Source organism: Argiope bruennichi, chromosome 3 (assembly GCF_947563725.1).
Source record: "Argiope bruennichi chromosome 3, qqArgBrue1.1, whole genome shotgun sequence".
Taxonomy (NCBI): Eukaryota; Metazoa; Arthropoda; class Arachnida; order Araneae; family Araneidae; genus Argiope; species Argiope bruennichi.
Genome location: NC_079153.1, coordinates 53,020,326 through 53,041,077, shown reverse-complemented (window position 1 = coordinate 53,041,077; position 20,752 = coordinate 53,020,326). Strand labels below are relative to the sequence as shown.

The 20,752-nt window shown below is 29.4% G+C and overlaps 1 protein-coding gene across 1 annotated transcript in view; it reads left to right on the top strand.

Moving 5' to 3' along the window:
• Positions 1-20,752, top strand: part of LOC129964041 (uncharacterized) — a 96,013-nt gene that overhangs the window by 24,114 nt on the left and 51,147 nt on the right. The window contains exon 2 of the mRNA XM_056078708.1: positions 11,583-11,762. Coding sequence (XP_055934683.1) covers positions 11,583-11,762 — 180 coding nt within the window. The remainder of the gene's footprint in view (positions 1-11,582; positions 11,763-20,752) is intronic.

Below are 20,752 nucleotides of genomic sequence, written 5' to 3'. Positions count from 1 at the left end.
AACAAAATTATTCGTTTTATTTTGTTTTAAAATATTAATTTCATAAATCTATTTGTGGCATTTTAGTAAATTTTATCATTACCGATTCCAAATTACAGTGACGATTTATGGGGCCAATTCATTTCATGTGAGTTTAGTGCAAACTGCCATTTTAAAATATTTCAATAATTGATTTAAAAAATAATAATATAATGAATTATTCTCTATTATCAGCCAGCTTTATTAAGACTGATCTAAAATCAACTTTGATAACCAGCAGTTAAAAATTACATATTCTTTTCCTTTTATATTTCTCAAAGTAGTTGATTTGGACAAAATCCATTAATTGAAACAATTGTTATATGGTCAAAAAGATGATCATTAAAACGAAGTCCGTTTATTATAAATACATGAAATACGAACGATAAGTGCAAGCAAAGATTGAAAACGTATTATTTTTATTGCATCGCTCGATTTCAGCTGTTTAATTCAACGCGAATAAGATTGAATGATGCCACTTGTTCTGAGACAATGACATTTTTTATGATATATTGGAATTATAATACATTAAAAAGCCATTCTATTTGTGTTTATATTGTTGAATATACTGCTTGGAGTCGAAAATTGTTCCATTCTCTTTTCATGCTTGACAATTCAAAATAATTCGAAAGGCTGTTGGCCTAAATTTTAAAAAAGAATGGTGTTTTCATTATATTGTTTACCATTGCCATTTTCTTCATCTTGTTTGCGAAATGTTTACGGCACTTAAAAATAAATTATTTAGAATTTTGCTGATATTTTTTACTTGCTAAAATGAAATACATTAAATTTCTTTGTAAAATATTTTAAAAGAGGGGCAAAGTTTGAAGAGCAGTAATTAAAAGTCCTTTATCTCAAGCAATTGAGTCATTTATTTTTATTCTGTGGAATACGTAATAATTCATTTGTAAATATTTTTACTCATTTTATTCATCAGTTAAGGGATAGCGTATTCCTTTATATACAACGAAAAAGCATGTAAAATTTAATATATAAAATTATTATTAGATTAAACTATTTTAAACATTTATTATTGTCAGCGAATGAAGACAGATACTTTAGTACTCTGAAAATTAGTTAGCTTCTATTTATTTTGCTATTTGACGTCTTATAAAAACAATTAAATGAATAATGTGAAATTTTTTCAGCTTTATGATTTTGCCATAAGAAAAAAAAATACAATCTGAAAATACTTAGATTTGGAGTTTTAGAATTCTAAAATGAATGAGATGGATTTATCTTCTGATAATTAGAAATGTAAGTCTCATAATATTTTAAAAAACAAATTTACATGCACATAAAAAAGCAAACTAAACTTCAACAATGAATGACTAGAAATAGATTCAGAGTAGCAAAATAAATAAATTAAATTTCTTTTTGTTCTTTTATTTTATGTAATTAAGGTTTCTTAAAACGAAAACATTTTAAGGTCTGTTTATTTCTTACTGCTTTAATAAAAATATTTGGATAAAAGTACTATCTTAGTCAATAATCGGTGTTCCGTCTTAGAGCCGTCTTTTTCCGTTTCCAGCTGTGGTTGCCATGGCAATCAGCGCACGCGCAGCTTTTTTAGAACTTTGATTCATTTTTTTTCTTTTTCTTTTCTTTTTTTAAGGCTTAGCTATTCAGATTTGCAATGTCTAATTAAGGATGTAACGGTAAATGTGTTCGTATTCGTCAATAAATGTCATTCTATGTTTAATAATGTTTCATTATTGAGAATTAGAAAATTGATTTTAGATGTTAGATCATAGATAATTAAAACCATTGAACCACATAATAGATTTAGAATAGCCGATTGCTCTTAGAATTAGTTGTTGAAAGATTTGGCGCCATAGACATCAATTGGTTTTGGCGGAAGGATAAGAATATCTACTATGCTTTCAAATGTGCGATATTAGTGAAGGCATATATTTACACATTTTAATATAAAAATAAATGTTAAATGATTTTGACTGCTATTTTAGATTGGCAAATCATATTAACTTATAAATAATAATTTTGATCAAAACCAAAAACTACAAGAATTGACTCTACATCAAAATGCAAGAGAAGTTCACTTATAACAACTACTGAAGATAATAAATGCAGATTAATTGAGAGTTTGTAAACTTCTTTCTTTTTTGGAAAAGGGCATTATATAAATTCTAAACTTTAATAAGCTCATTTTGAAAAAGTAAGAAATAATTTGTAAGTTATTTCTGTTGCGTAAAATACTATTAGAGAAATATAATAATTGAGTGTTGTTAAACCTGTTTTACATTTTTATTCCCGTAAAACGTTTAACTAACACTTAAAAATACGTTAACTAGTGCAGAAAATTATTTAAAAATATTTATTTAAATAGTATAGTCTGAATACCGTAAGTGTACCGGCACGCATGTAACGCATTGTGTTGTTTTGTTCTACGCTTTAATTGCTGCGCTATGTTCCTCATTGAATCACTAACCTTGGCATAGTTTCTTTTTTCTCTCCTACGCTTTTTTAGAAAATTTGATCAATAACTTCAAAGTTTTGAGACATCCAGTTTGAACACCCTTTTAGATAGTATCACCTGTTCGCTGATCGACGAGGCGTGAAATCGATTAGATTCTCATTATAAGAGAAACCTCCACACTTCTATGAGATATTTGTATTATGAAGTCTCTATGAAAAGAAACGTAATTTTTTCTTTTACTTCCAGTCTATTGATAAATATTACAGAATGTCTTATGATATGTCCTGTTTGACCTTGAGTGGAAAATAAACTTGGGCTTACAGGTATAATGAAAAATAAGTCAAGGTAATACAATTCAAAATTTACTCTTGATAATAATTATTTAATGTTATTGTTTCGTATAGAATAAACTATTTGTTCCGATTGAGAAGTCGAACATTTTTTAAAAATTATTTTATCAGCTGACTCGTTAAATGCTTCCACCATTAAAACTCATAAGCTTGTCTCGTAAAATATTTAAATCAATTATTTAATGATTAATAAAATAATAGTATTTTTAAATGTTAATGCATATTGCAAAGTTTGCAATTGTTTTATACGATCTTAAATAAAAGCACTAAAAGATATGATTGAACAGTGAATCATATTCAATGGCCAAGACAAATTTTATTTATCGAACTGTTTTTGTTTTCAAAATATATTTTGAAATGAAAGAAAAAAAAAATTACAGAGGAATGTAATTTTTTAAATTTAAAATTTGATTATAACTTAAATATATTTAGAAATGAAAGGAAAAGAAACCTTTGCAGAAAAATGTAATGCATAAAATTTTAAATAACTTATACCATATTTTGAAATTGCTTTAAATATTATCTTTTGGTAATATTATTATGGAAAATATTTTCTTATATTTTTAAGAATTTTTAACTCAATGTGAAAAATAATTCAGTACAAAGAATTTTTAGGAACAAAGTCGCACTATGCAAAATACATGACAAATGAGCGAATTTAAAAGTTAAAGCGTGCTATCAAATTTAGATTGTGCCAACAAATTGCGTGCACATATATGAAAATAATTTATTAAATGATTAAACAATTATCTTCACCTGTAATTAAATGATAAACTGCAAAAAGTAGTACAATTTGTACTCTTCGTACGATTATTACGAATTCTATCATATTGCTACGAAATTGAAGGAAATACGATATATAACTAAATATACTAAAAGAAATGAAAATAAATGATAGGAGTGCCTTGTATATTCAGGGAATAATAACTTTTAGCAAGAAATGAAATAAGGTTCTAAAATGGTGACTAGAGCTTATAACCAAAGGCGGATTTCTAAATAAGTAACTTCTAGAGTATCTGGATTGAGAGAGCGAAGCAATCGATTTTTTCAATCGACGCAGGTCGATTAAAAAAATACACACTTTATTTTCCTAGTTACCAAATAAGTTAAGTTTATAAAAAAAAAAATACAAATTTTGTGATTGAGAAAATATTAGGATAACAATTTATCAAGTATAATTGGTAATATTCCAGTATATTTCATTTTTTTTTCACTTGGGTATTTGAATATTTCTAAAACCGAGCTTAGTATTGTATAGAAACCTGAATGCCAGGCAGTTTAGAGTCATAATGGCTAAATAAAAACAAATACATATTTATACAATTAATAAAATAAAAATATATTAGTTTAAAATAAATAATTTGAATATTTTGACTGAATTGGTATAAAAAATAATTTGAATAATGTGACTGAAGTGTGAAACTAGCATAGCATCTTTTTAAGAGAGGGGTCACGTAATGTGTACTGCTTAAGGCTGCCAAATACCTAAATACGCCACTGCATATAATGTAACAGACTTGGAGAATAATTTTATCTCCAATTTTTTATTCACATTAAATTGCAAAGAATACAATCTGCGTCAATAGAGATCTGTATATGGACTTATACTTCGCCTATAATGCCAAGATATTTTCGACAACTGACCACCCAAAGAATAGCCGAAGTAAGTAAAGTCCACATTTTATTAAATATACAATGAATACTGTGTGCTTGTGCATTAACGAAGGTTGACATTCTGCGTAAACTTATAAAAACATCGGCGTTTCTACGCATGTTCAAAGTAGTTGTTACTTCAAATTACAGAAGAACATGTTGAACAGAGAATGTGCTGCCTCTTTACCTCCAGATACACATGCTGATTATTTGGCATACGCTATAATGATCGAGGTATGCATTTTAAGGTCTGAGACAACCAGGCAAATCTTTTTCTAATCTAAGCTTCACATTATTAGTTTAGGGAGTAGGATATCGGTATGCAATCAAAAATAAGAAGAAGCGATTCTTGTTGTATACGAGAGGTATTGAAACCTCATAATGATTACTTCATTCTTGATTTTAAATAATCCTTAACTCACATGATAAGTAGGTAATAAGTCTTTATTATGTATCCTCACAATCTCGTGATAAGCACCATGAGCCTATCTTTAATTAAATAACGGTCTTAAGATAAGTTAAATGGTCTCTCTCATGGCCATTTAATGTAGCAACAAATGATACTAACGTAGCAGCAAATAGCATATACAAATAGCAAAGTGATGCTTTATATTATTATATCTTAAGCTGAATCTGTAATTCGCATATACAAGTTCAGCTTGTGTAATATATTGATATACATACAACGTACATTCTGTTTTTGTATAATCTTGTATTTGTGGTTTCAGAGCAAGAAAATAATTGAGACTTTCATGCAACTAAAAATGCTGAGGAAAATCCGTTGGCGAAAATAATCTATTTAAAAACATACATTATATTTTCGTTAATTGATCATCGATTTATCATAGAGCTTTGAAGGAAAATGGTAGAATAAGAATTATTAATATCTTCATAGCCAAAAATAATTGTATATTTACTTACTGCGTTTATTCATTTATAAAAAATATAATGCATCTGTTTTACTTAGTCTGTAATTTCGAGCATAGTTTTTAATATCGCTTATTCTTTCAAGGCCACATAATATTATCGTTTGTTTCATAAAAAGTTCAAAAAGATTTTTACAAAAATCAGAGGACAGAAATTACTAACGCAATGCTTTAAAAATTATGCAGATTATGCAACGGTAAGAATCTTCTTTCCAAAACCATTCATAGATGTACAAGCCTTGCACATCAGACGATCAGTTGTTCCAGTTGTTATCATTTTTTTCTGTAAGGCTAGCTCTGCGACTGATCAATTTTTTAACTACTAAGTCCATCCTAAAATAGACCTCCCATAGTTCACTGGTATGACAAATTTATTAGAGAGTATGCGAGAAAATTTTGGAGAGACCACTACCACTGTTTTAAATTTCATCTGAAATAAATTTTTAACGATTTCCATATTTTCCATTTCTGACACATAGCCATTGGAAAAAGAATTTTTTGCCCATAAACATGTATTCATATTACAGCATTTAACTCATTAAATTGTATTATATCAAAAAAAAAGTAATATTCAAAATATCCTTCATTATATAAGCTGGTTCCTGGTGTCAGTTCCTGGAACATAAAATCCGTGATACCTTTTAATACCTCATATTGAATAATAATTTGTTTCATCACGTATTCGAATCCAGTTCCTTTTCAAGAAAAGTAAGTCTGTGGGAAATAGAGTACGCAGATGGCAGTCTGTCACAGATCGCTTGCCGTCAAAAAACCGCTCTTTCTTCGCGAAAATTAAGAAGACGGAAGGCAATTCGCGTTTCGCTTAGAGCGCTGTTTCCATTGTATTTTTGCCATTTGCCTGCTCATTCGCGAGTAGGAACACTGGGGCATGAACGGAAGTCACCCGGAACCAGGCGCTATACAACACCTATGTTCCCAGACTGATGAGTAGATAACAGGGGGGAAAAAAGGAATGTCCGTAACAGATTTTGCATATCTACTTTATTTTCACATCATTATGCAATTCGTCTTTTGTCGTGCTGAAAGTTAAGGTGATATTGCCATTTACAGATAGTCAACTATGAATTTATTAAATATCAATATTTCTTTTAAATACGATCGATCCATAAATATTTTTGGGGCAGCGAAATATCGCTTCTCAATTTATATACTGAAATTAAATCATTCAAAGACATTATAGTTTAATTTAGAAATTATATATAATGCACAAATACCTCAAATATTCTATGGATTCTAAATTGAATCAGAAAGACAAAAGGCAAATCAGCAACATGCCGTGGTTTATCAGGAACAAAGAAATACAAAAAGATCAGAATTTCGCAACTTTGCAAGACTTCCAAAGGAAACTCTCAACACGATTCTTTGAAAAAATAGTCAAAAACGATAACATCGCATTTAAAGGAATTGAAGTATACGACCCATTCCTTCCAAAGAATGCTAAGCGACTTCGACATCTCCTACATGCCTAGGTCAGAGCCAGAGATTTTCCACCGACTAATTCTGGACCGAATTTGCCGAAATTCATTCATGTATTTTTCCCCCTCTTTTTATATTAATTTTCTTTTCTTTCGATTTATTAATTAATTAATTTATCTAATAAGTAAATTATATTAGATACAAATAAAGTTATTTGCATCTAATAAGTAAATCCCTCATAAATCTTGCACAACCACTTTCTAAGTAATCTCATTGCCATGCCATTACTTTATTCAACTGTTATGTCCGAAAATTAAGAACCTTGTGTTCAAGCACTCTTCAAATCGGCAAATTGGCTGCACATTCCCGAAAGAGAAGGTGTCATTAGATAATATATATATATATTTGTTTTATTTTAAAGATTCGAACTGCTAGTCTGAAACATAGCAACATGATAATGTTCTAGTTTTGATTCGCTTTCTTTATTTTCGTGCACGAAGTTATAAAAGGAGAAAATATTGTTCCGTCAAAAAATTCGAACTCGAGATTTTGACGAATCTTCATGCTTCAGACCACCCTTCATGTATATATTTTCAAAGAAAATGAAATTAAAAAAAAACACATTAATCTGAACTAAATCATTGACATGTTAGAAAATATACTGAAATATAGAACTAAAAAGGCTATTTTATTAAAAGAAGGGCTTTATAATGTGCACTGCCTGGAGCAGCAAAATAATTAAATCCTCTACTGTTCTCGTGTTTCCTAATGGATTCAAAACGACAGCACGAAAGAAAAGTGTTGGTCTAATGAAACAGTAAATAAAAACTAAATCGTTAGGAATTTCTAGGTAAATCTAGGCAGATACCGTAAGTGGAAAATCATGAATGGACAAACATTAAAGCATTGTATTCGAGTTACTTTAGAATGTAAACCAAAACACTACAAACACAATAATGTATTGCCACGCGAAAACCCTGACTTCATCCAAAAGTGCTAAAAATTAAGTGTGCCAAAAATATCCTAAACTTACAAAAGCAAAAAAAGATTAACAATCGAAACTTCTGAAAAATTTCGGCTACGCTAAAACGCATGCAAGCGTCTCTGATGAAAGATCTTTAACAGCTGTACAAGTTAAAAATAAAAGTTTTTTTTTTTTTTTTTACTAGAAAGTATTCTTTGAATTCTTGACAGAAATAGTTCTTTAGTGAAACAAAATATTGTATAGTATTTTTTCTTTTTGTTCTTTTTAAGAAAAAAATCTAGAAAATAAAAAAATAAAACTGTTAATCCATTATTTAATTTTGCTTTTGCTTCAAATGGTTCTATGTATTATTGGAATGAATATATTCTTCTAGTAAATATAATATAAATAATGGCGAAATTTTATTTTTGAATATTTACTGATTGAAATTGTAGGATTATATGATTATATATATATATATTGATGTTAATCAGATATATAGATAGTAATCTCCTATAAAGTAAATTCCAAAAATGAACTTAACGAGCTGATATGAAATATTTGCTACATGACATCACACTCGCCTAAAAGGTCTAAAAAGTGAAATTGCCCATATAATCTAATTGTTGGTAGTCTGACAATGAGATTTGTCATCTCGCCTTTTTTCCTCCAGCCGTATTCGCAATGGATCTCAGAATGATATTGGCCACAGACATTCGACCTGCACCATACAAACAAGAGTTTGTCTTAAATAAATCAACATACTGTTTTGAAGTTTGATCTACCGAGGAAGTTTGATTGATTTTACATGCGCCTGGTCCATTTACATGAATATTACATAAAATCGCGTTTTGGACCATTGTACACAAACTGACGACACTGCAGTTAGAATCGGAACATAAAAGAGATAAAAAGTGTCTTAATACTGGGAATAATGATCTGCAAATCAATAATAGGTATGGTTTCGTATAAAATTCTCATTTTTGCTGCGAAATTTATATTGAATATTAAAATTATTACATGAAATGTTTGATTTAATTCCGGATCAAAAGGCGATTGCAATCTTTTTGATAAATAAAGTCTGCTTCAAATATTTACTTAAACGATATCAGTTGCGTCAACTGAGAAACTTTTAAGAGGTTTTAATTATCATTGCCATGTACCAGACCGAATACATTCCTATCGCACTTTATAATATGAATGAATAGGATATTGGTTCTAATCCTGATAAAGATGAACATCGCTTATTTTTAAATCATTAGAAATGGGCATATCCTTTCAATTGAAAAAAGTTTAATAATATAAAAAAATAGATATTTTTGTTGTCTGAATCAATAAATGTATTGCTGAAAAAATTACGATTTATAAATTTTTATAGTTTCCACTAGTCATAATAAAAAAGTTTGGTCACATTAATATTTTAAACAAAAAACATTCTGCTCTTTTGCGACAAAAAAAAAAAAAAAGGGGGGAGAGAGAGAATTATGAAACTTTGAATTTAGTAATGTTATGTCAATCTCTTCTTTGAGACGTCAGTTAATTGGAAGATCCTCGATATGGCCATTGAGATAGTTAAAAGTTTTCAAAGACCATAAAAACTTCAATTTCATAATTTTTTCAGAAATGTTTGTCTGAAACAACACAAGATTTAATATTTTCCTTCATTTAAAACATTTTTTCTAAGTGGAAATATATAGTTATTTCAAATAATTTTGTAATTAGTTGTTGAAGCACGATTAGAATGTTCACCCTGTATATTTATTACAAAAACGGAATAACTGAAATTCATATCTGGTACAGTATCTTAAAATACAACTTAAATCCTTCCTTTTTGACAAAAATGAACATTTTCAGTTTTCAAATATTTAATACTCTTTAATTTTCATATCTTAATGTACTTTACAGATTGAGTCTTATCAAGCAGATCGGTAAATTTATTAACCCTCTTCACCCCCACCCCCAAAAATGATTCAGACAAGTAAAAACATTTCCCAAATAAAACCGTGGTTAAAAACGAATAGGAAATCCTCTGGTTAGGGTTGAATTAAAAATTTTAAAAAACGCAATTTTATTTTGGAAATTTTGTCAGACCTTATTCATTAATTTAAAAAACTTTAAATGTTATATATTTTTTTTTATACTCTCTGAATTTTTTTCAGAATTCCGGTTAAGTAAATTAAACCGAAATTGCCAATTATAAAACTCTTCAAATCTGAGAAATCGAGAATTCTTCATACAGCAGTCGAAATTTTAAATGCAGAAATGAAGCTTTAGTCTTAAGTCTGAATATACAACATATACATTGAAAACAGTGTGGTCATTACCACTTCAAAGAAGTCCAAAACACAAATTTCGCTGCAAACATAATAAGACCACGAGTTTCATGTTTAGAAGAAAAAAATAATCTCTCGACTTCCGCCATCATGAATGGAAAAAGAAAGGAAATCCTATTGTAATTATCTTGTGTAATTAGCTTCGTATTTAGAATAACCCTGGAGTGTCAATTTTGATTCGGGCTGGTTTTTCCCCCTTCCATTTTGCGGTTCGAAAGAAAAAAAAAAAAAAACTAAGACATTCAGTGCTGTGATTTGAAAAAGAATTCAAAGAGAAATATGCATTCTTACAAAAATAATCTTATCACTTTTTTTGTCTATCATTTTCAATCGCATCTTACAGGCATCAGGCAGTGTTTAAAATAACATACATAATACATATTTTTTGCACTTTCATCTTCATCTAATGGACAGGTGCATAAGTAAAATTAACATAGCAAATGATTCTTGAATAGTCTTGTCATTTAAGCCAGATGTGCAAATAATAATTCGCGAAATTGAATTAATCACATCAAATATAATACTTTAGTATCCTTAATTATGCCCTAAAGGTGGTTATTTTTGTCACTCCATTGCTTTATTTTGATTAGATTCGTAATTAATTCCCATGCTATAAAAAACTAAAAGTTGCTTCGATTTTTAAGCAAACGATAAAATAAATGTTTCGTCTGATACTGAAAATATATAATTTTACGTTTCTAAAAATATTTTATTTAATATATTTATATCTCTTTTTTCTATTTAATATGTTTATCTCTTTTTTTACTTAATATATTTATCTCTCTTTTTTTATTTAATATATTCATACTTTCATTAAAAAATAAAATAACTGTATAGTTTTCTGCATTTTTTTAGCTTAAATAAGAAATGAATCTATTTAAAGAAACAAAAATAAAATATTGAAGTGAATACTTAGATTGATATTCTGTCAATATATATACAACTTATTTGTGGATAAACCAGAGCAGTTCATTGTTTGATTGACTGAAGGCGCATTCCAAAGGCTTAGCGAATAAATTTTATATTCACCGTTTGAAATAGCAAATGAAATGAACAATTTTACTGGATATTTAATAAAAGAAACACTAAAATATGTGTACAAATTAAAATAAATACTAGGAAATAAACACAATAATGAAGTCAATTAATAAATAGGATTAGATTAAGACTGCTTAACTAATAAAATCTGAAGGAAGAGACAAATCAGCATAGTTTTTTTTTCAGTATTCTATGTACTATATAGAATATACACATATTAAAATTAATTATAAAAATTATTCAGCTGAATTAATCAAACAGTTGAAATTCATAGTTCCAAACAGTTTGTCAATTAAACCATTTAATTCAAGAAAATTAGTCTTACAAATTAAAAACAAAACTATTGCTATGGATAATCAAAACAGTTTGTCTAACCGAAGGAAGGTACAGGACTTTGTTTTAACAATTTTTTTTGTCTTTTTTTAGTGCTAAGTTGCGGTTATCCAGGCTCTCCAGCCCATTCCAGTGTAACTTTCAACACAGAAACAGTACAGACTGGGACTGTCGCCACCTATAGGTGTGAACCAGGTTTCGACTTGCTAGGACCTATCAGAAGGCTCTGCGTCGAAAATGGAACATGGATTCCTATAGGAATCCCCGTATGTGGTAAGTGCTCCTTATTTTGTTATATTTCACACTTCTATTTAATTAATTCATTTAAAAAGTTGTTAGAACTTTTGAGAGATATTATAATTGTTGTCAGGATGTCAATAATTGGATATTTATTACTGAAAATAATGTATGCATCTAATAAATGTAAAAAAAAAAACAATGCTCGTAAAAATACAAAATCTTAAGTGATATTTTTCCGGACAGTAGTTTAAATAACCATAAACTTGGCTATTCCGAACCGCCACTAAGCCATACAGATTAAATTTGACTGACTGGACCGCCGCAACAGCATTGGCGGGAATTAAAGTTGAGTCGTGAGGACTATCACCGGCCACGGTACAACCCGACCTGTGGGAAGCACATCCCGTCTTTGGCAGACAGCCGACCCCCATGATTTCTGTACCCACTTGAGTGGCGAAAGCAAACACTATACCGAAAGCTTCCCATCCTTATTTCTGAGGTGCCTCCTGGTGGGAACAGTAGTTTATATATATTTTATCATAGAACTAATTTCTCTTTCTCTGACGTACAAGCACTAATGTAATTGTCATTCTAATGTTTTAGGTAATTGTTTCTAATACTATTACTTTAATATTTCTACCACCCCTTTAGCTTCTGTAATGTATATTAATAAAAAATTAATTACATGTACATGACGACTGTTGAATAAAAATGCTTGGCGCGGACAAAAATCATTTTAATGAAACTTGACAGTACGCGACTTTTTTGCATCATTAACTAAAAAAAAACAAATAATATAAATCATAATTCTATCTTTTAAAAAAAATTATAATCTGGTTGCCATAGTTACTCTAACAAGTATCAGTAGTATCACTGTAATACTTTTCCAAATTCGAAAGATCTCTGGAAATAATCTGTTTCCTCACAACTACTATTTTTGTACTATTATGCAGAGGCAAGTAAATTCTTATAGTAAGAATTCTATTTAAAAATGCATTATTTCACTCGTTTCCATACGATTTGAAATGCTTGCTACTGAAATTTCAAATTCTTATCAGTTTTTCTTCAGAATACTTTCAAAAGAGATGCTTCTTTTCAACTGGTATGGGGACATTTTTAATAATTCGTTGACTTTCAGATTAAATTGGAAGTTAATTTTTTTTTCTCTTAAAGACTTCTTAAAAATATTACATTCTACACCAGCTCTGAAGAATAACAGTATTTCGTGATGAACATTTTCTTTGTGAATAGAAAATTTCTGTTGTAAGCTCATCGCTGACTTCCAAGGTCTTAACTGAGAGAAGGGGGGAGGGATATAAATTTTGATTGAATTCTGTTTTTGTTGACGGCGGGAGTCGATGAAATTAAATACGTGATTCGTCAACATAGATGCCATTATCCATTACCATTCATCCATCGATAAAAAAAAAATTATATCTATTTTTAGCAACAAGTAATAAACATGAAATATAAAAAAAGTAATAATAAATAAAATAATAATCTCGACTCAAAATCTCGAATTATTTATTGTGGAATGAATTATTAGGAAGCAGATTTATTATTAAAATGAAGTTAATTCTTATAAGACATATATGATTAATATTAATGAAAAGATTTCATGTTGATAACAAAAAATAACACTTCAAATTTTTATCGTTTATTTTTAATCGGACACAGGTAATCTACAAGATTTTACTATTGAAATATTAAAAGTGAAATAAACATTTATCCTTATTTAAGACACAATTAAAAAGACTTTTATAAAAGAAATAGAATTTTAAATTATACACATTATATTGAAATTTTAGTGAAATCTGAAATGGTTTTATAAATAACTTAGTGTTATTTGGTTTTATTTTCTTAATTAAAACTAAATTAAACTGTTGAAACACAAATAAAGTACTCTAGTCCACAAACATAAAAAGTGTTAATATTCCAAATTTGCATTGCGTTTGTCTATATCAATTTATTTGCAGTAACTTTAAATCAACAGCCAAAAAAAAAAAATTATCTTGCTTTACGACGCTTTAATCACAAATTTTATCCAAATTCCCTGTTAATAAGTATATTTACTGCAAAGGCAACATAATTGCATTTTGTTTCCAGTTGCAATAAAGATTTTTTTTTAAAAAAAAGAACATTAGATCTTTCGTACGTTTGAAGGTCTTTTCATGAAAAACACTTTCTGTGCAGACTTTTTTTTAAACGAAAACTTCTATTTACAGTTCTCACTTTTATTTTTTAACAATGGAGACTTTGTCATGCAAATTACTATGTTACAGCCAAGTTTCTAAAATGAATGTCTTTGAACTTCAAAGAACAATCATTTTGAGTTTTCTTTCCTTGCCTTTTTGCTCTATTTGTGAAACTGTTTCAATCTAAATATAAAAGGTGTCCCAAAAAAGTGGAACAAGTGCTTATTTTCCTAACAATTGCACTTTAGTACACACTTCCAATTACAAAATTTCATTAAATAAGGTAGTAGTTGTATGAAAACACTGATTTCTGTGGGTACTGACAAAAAACTTTTTACAGCCCACCTTAGGTGTAAAGTGTCAAATAATAAAATGTTTCTCTTATATTCATCTATGCCAACACAAATTTTCATGCTCCTATGTACCAAATTTGCAATTTTTTTTTCTTTTAAATTTAGAAAGGCTTATCATAAATTTAGATGGAAATATTTATTTTTGGTATGCAAAGTTATTTAATCCAGAAAAACTATCATATTTAAATATTTGTCAATTGCTTCATCATTCAATCATCTTGACTTGAAAGAAATATTCTAATTAAATTTAGCTTACTGTTGTTCAGTTTTACTTGTCAATAATAGTAACTTCGATTTAATAAATAAGTTAAGAGAAACTTGAGAAATTGAACATTTAAGGTATCTCAAAGAAATAGAGTAATTCCGAACAAAAAAATAAAATTCTTTGCTTTCAATTGCGAATCTAAAAGTGACTCATTTCAGTAAAGAGAATCGTTTTGAAGTGCTGGTGATTTATTCTGTATGCAATCGCAATGCAGCTGCATTTATATGCAAATATTGTTTGAATAATGCAACTTTGCATAAGTGTTGAAAATATTCATTTTGGGCACGTTTTCTAAACACTTCAATTAATTAATTTCTAAACACTAATTTTTAAAACTTCAATAAATTTGAAAATTTTTATCAAAATTATCTAAGAATTAATAAATAGGTTAATATTTTCAATTTTGATCCTTTTGATAATTATTATGATATGTGTATTATCCTTGAAATTTGCAGCGAAAGACTCGTTTAAATAGTAGATGGAAACTTGAAAAAAATGTTCTAAGTCAAAGAATTTTACTTTATTTTCTTCTGGAAATTTTGTAAACAGAAACTTGAAACTTTGTCTGTGCGCAGATAAATGTAAGAGAAACAATTTACCAATTGTCAGTTTTATACTATGGGGGGCATATAAAAATGTAATCTTTTCAATGTTAACCTCTACAAAGCCAAAGAGTTCTCATGCAAATGCCCACCTTTTAAAAGAACTTTGTGACAGGAAATATACATCTAAGTGCAATATTTAAGGAAGTAAACGCTTGGTTCCATGTTTTTGAAACACTCTATATAATAGAAAATACGTAGATAATTTAAAACAACAATCTATAGAAATTAAGGCATGCTTTCCTCGTAGTACAGCGCTTATTCTTAAAATCATCCAGAAAAACAATTTAAGTATATATTATATATATATATATATATATATATATATATATATATACACCAACAACAAAAGGATTAAGGATTAATTTCAATATACACAATATCTGCTTGTATTTTTAGTTACAATACATACAACACCAGATTTTTGACCATATGTTTGCTAATTATACGTATATAGATTAAATTTGTGTTTTTTGTTTAATTTTTACAGCACATATGAATGTAAATATTGCTGAAATATATGAATACGTCTTATATATTTAAATTCTGATTAATAGTATGAAAGGAATTTGGTCGTTGGTAATGATCTATAATATAAATTAATTTTTTTTAAAATTCATTTAATCATTTTGGTTATTTTTGCTGCTCTGGATAAATAATTTACATCATAGGTTCCCAAAGTGGTCCAGGTGGACCCCCAGGGGTCCATAGGAGACCACACGGGGGTCCACGTAGACGTGAAAAGAAAACAGGGGTTCACAAATTGTAAGATGGGTTCCACGAAAAATTTTCTGGTTTTCATAATAAAGAACAATTGGCTTGGATTTACCTATCAACGTAGGCAAGTAGCATCATTCACTAGGTAGGTACTCAAAAATATTCGAGACTCAGTTCAAACACAGAATTGAATAGAACAATAGATAATAGTACAAGTGTACACCGCATGTCGAGACTTGCAAAGTGCCGCCTGTGCGCCCGCTCGTCCGGGATGCTTGTTTAGACCTGCAAAGGGATGAAATGCGACTTGCGCTGTGCTTGCATTGACTTGCGATGACTTCAAAAATAGATTTGGAGATATTCTGACGATGGAAATACCACCATGGATCATAACCCCATTTGAGGGTTATAAAGGTTCGCCCCGTAAAAGGCGAATGTGGTACTACAAGAGGAGCTACTTGAGCTCAGCACCAACAAGGAACTGAAGGTGAAATTTAAAAAAGGCTATCAAACATTTTGGCTGTAGACAGAAATCCACGAAAAATATCCTGGACTGTGGGAAATTGCGAGAAAATTTTTGATAGCGCTTCCCTCGTCATATCTAGTGGAAAGAAGTTTTAGTGCCGTTACCAACCTGTTAACAAAATAAGGAGCAGGTTGAACATCACAGAACGGGAAGATTTGAGATTACTTCTTACAAAACTGAAGCCAAATATTGATAATTTGCTGTCAATTCATCAAGTACATCCGTCTCATTCAAAGTATGACTATTTTTTATTGTTGATTTATATTTCAGAGTTCATTGTTGATTTTTTGTTAATTGTTGATTGTTTGTAATAATAAATGTTTATAATTTTGTATAACCACAAGTATTATTTTAATAAATAGGACACAAGAAAATGTGCTACTTTTTTTTCTTCTTAACACCCCCAATTTAGGGTGATATTTTTTAGGAGTTTTGGGAATACAGTAGAAATGTAGCAGCAGGGGGTCTACCGAAAATAGTAAAACTTTGAAAGTGGTCCACGAGAAAAAAAAGTTTGGGAACCTCCGATTTACATATATTTGTTCTTTGTTCTTCTGTCTCTGCTTTATTACGATTATAGAAGTCGATCAGATCCTTTAATTGCCATTTCAAATTTTGATATTTTAATTCTTTTTAGCTGGAACCTTCACTGTTTCTTTAAATACTTTATCTTTGTAGCTGCTGATATCTTAAGAAGAATTCTAAATTAAGAAGCAATAACTTAAAAAAGTTACATGAGAATGCTTTTTTTTTGGGGGGGGGGGAATAATTTTAAGAACAATTTCTAAAAGAACTTATTTTGTTTAAGCAGAAAAACTATTTCATTTTATACTTCTTTTACTTATTAGTTTATTTCTGCTTAAACAAAATATTTCATTTTATACTTTTTTTACTTATTCTGTAGTTTAATTATAATAGAAAAAAAGGAAATATGGGTAAAAGTTTATAAAATTGTATGATTCAATAGATTTTTTCCTTCTGATTCGATTATTTTAGTGCTTGATCTTCTTTAAGGATGTTGTAGCAACATACTTACTTTTAAAAAATGCAAGTAATCAGTTAACAGTGTTTTTCTATACTTGATTAAAAACCGGACATAATAGCTCAAAAGACAACCAAGGTTAATTTCTTATGTCCTACCATGAAATAACCCAATAACCTTATTGAAACTTTTGTTAGTATCCAATAATAATTGATCCGGCTTTAAAGAAAGTTTGACAATGATTTCTTTCAGCTATCAGCGAATTATGTTATTAATCGGATTAGTAGAGCTCCTTCAGTGGCCTTCATTTACATATTATGACCACGTAGAGGCAGGGATTGTTCCGTAATTCAGAATTTTTATTGGGCGACCTTCCGAGACTTTTCTTTGTCGAACTTATTCATTGCAAACCCTAACCCATTTTCCGAGTTTTCTGCAAGGAGGCCGTTCATTGTGAAGATCATCATTGTTATTATAATAATTTCCGTTTGGCTACGAAAAGAGAAATAATACACTCCAGGTGAAATCTCGAATTGCCCTAGCCAAAAAGTCGGACCGTATTTCTTTTCACGAAGAACTCTGCCACCTGCAGTAGAGCATGACATTAAAAAGAACATGAAAAAGGACAACAAAACTGTCTTCCGAAACCATGTCAGTAGGAGAAGTGGCAGTGCTCTCTCTCTCTCCCTCCCTCCCTCCCTCCCTGGCGGAAGGGTCAAAGGCCTGTCACTTTTGGTCACGTGACGACATTGCACCGTTTAGTCTTACCTCCTGGACAACATTTTTCACAGCAGGAACTTAGTACTTTGAAGTCCCACACAAAGACATTAAAAGTCATTTTCTTGTGTTGGGGAAACAAATTAATTAATTGTCCTTTTGTGTTTAAGATACTATGCTTCGGCGGTTTCCATTAAAAACATAGAGGAAGTTTAGGGATACAAAAGAATACCTTGTTCTACATTGGTCTTAACTTTTTTTTTTTTTTTTTCCTTTAGTAGTTTTGTTCATCATACACTTGGTTAAACAGACATTTATTTGTTGAAAAGTTCAGTTGTTCAAAGAAGTGAAAGTTAATTGTAATATGACATTTTTAAAAAATATAGTAATTATTTATAAATTTCGGCCAAAAATTAACTGTATGTCATTTACTTATAATGTAAAAAAAGGAAAGAGGAAACTTTTATGGATAGTAAAGATTCTATAAACAATTTATGAATTATTTTTATATAGAACAAACGGAAGTTTGTATTTTCAACACATTTCCTTTTAAGTTAAATGTGAATATTTGTTCTGCTATTTAAACACGAAAATTTAAATTATTCTTTAACTCATTTTTTTATCAAATGAAATACAAAATTTCTTCCTGGTAATAATAATCTTATTATCAGTGTGTGTTTTCTTTCAATGTTTAAAAATTTTATTTTAAAGCAAAAATTAACTTTATGAATTAGCGAATAATTGCCAATAAAAGACCAATTTAAGTCTGTGTCATATATAAAGAATTTTTTTTATCCTACTTCAAAGCCATACTTGAGCTGGAGAGACTCTAATTGCTATTTATTCAGATTGTCTGTGCCAGCAACTTTTAATATTACAGGTTATATTTAAAGCATTAAGAATAAGGAAATTAATTTTAAAAATATGGTCTCTAACCATTTCTAGCCTTAAAGACAGTCTTTGATCATTTCAATGATTTTTTTTTCATTGTAAATAGAAGATTAGCCATGATTGTCATAAGCCATTGTTCATTTATTAAAAGGTTACTTCACTTTTTTATTTCGGTCATTTCTCATTGCAAAATGAAGATAACTTTTTGGTATTTTTTCGTCATTTTTGTCATAAGCACTTACTCATTTGGTAAAAGATCATTTTATTTTTTTTATTGGCTACAATTTGATTTTCATGTAAAAAAAAAATGTGGAAATGAAAATGGAGCATTTATTAATAAAAAATAATAAAACATACAAATTTTTGTAAAATTTTTTAAAATTCATTTTTTAATCATTTTTTTACAAATATAAAATTTATAAAGAAGGAAGCAAAAACTTTCGCGACACTATTACTGTTCAATAAAACAATAAAATTGAGATTTACAATAGAAGAACCGCAATTACATATGCTTCTATACTGAGTATTTTCTTTAAAAATTCAGGAAAGTTCAAAATAAAAATAAAATTTTCGATTTTAAATAGACTTGACCAGTGATGGAATTAAAATAAGTGGCGCCTAATGTATTATGAGATTTTATAGCCCCTTGTCGTCAGCAATTGTATGTATCGGCCATAGCATATTTTTAATTTTCTCCCCTTTATCACAATTATTTTTAGTTCTGATAAGTAATTACATAAACACACTAACATTTGCCTTCATAACGATTTCTAAGACTGCAACCCAGTATACCCTTATACCTTCTCTCATCCATCTTATGTCACTGGGTTTGGCGGGTTGGTAGTTTGTCTTTATGGAGCAAAAATTATTGTTGCTATGCTGCACCAAAAAAAAAAATGATTTTCAAGTTAATCCTTTTTATTATTATAATTTTCAGGGCTTTTGATTTTATGTAAAAAAAAATGATAATGCGAAGTTAATTTCAAAATGATGTACTGCAACTGTTTAGAACATATAGTGAGATGTATTTCAGAAGTTTACGAATTTAGAGAAATGATCGCATAAACTAGTCGATATTTTGTTGATGATGTTGTTGTTGTTGTGAAGATACAGATATAAGTTTGAAAGAGATCCTCTCCCAAATAGTCTTTCAGAATGACACTATTGCAATACACTCCCGAGTATCCGGTTCGCGATTATCCGGCTTCCGTACTGTCCGACGTAGTTTTCTTTATCGTAATTAATTGAGGAAGGCAAGACATTGCATTGGGAACGTTGCCAATGCTTTAGGAGCGGACGTCTGCTACGATCCTCCTAAGTGTTGTGTGCAAAATATAAGTTGTGAAGGGGAAAAAAGCAGTGCTCCGCTCGTTGTTCATTGTTTCGTCAGTGTGTAACGGACTTTAGTTTTTGCCGCTGTTCCTGATTATAACTGTACATTACGTACCGGATTCGTAAATTATTCTTGAGGTATGTTTAATGTTTTTGTTCCAAGTATATCACAGTGAAGTGTACAGAATTCATGTTAATACTTGAACAGTTTATATCCTTTAACTTACTTTTTCTCTAATAAATTCTTGCAGTGCAGTAAATAAACATATATAAACTACCAGTATAGAGCCTTCTATTTTAACTCGACACGTTACCGGCAACTGCTTCTATGTTTCACCGGGCCGCGGCCACGTTCACATTCTATGTGGTTTGAGATGAACGGAGGGCTCAGTACTCAATAAGTAGTGAGAAAATACGTCTTGTAACAGTGAGTTTTGATTTTT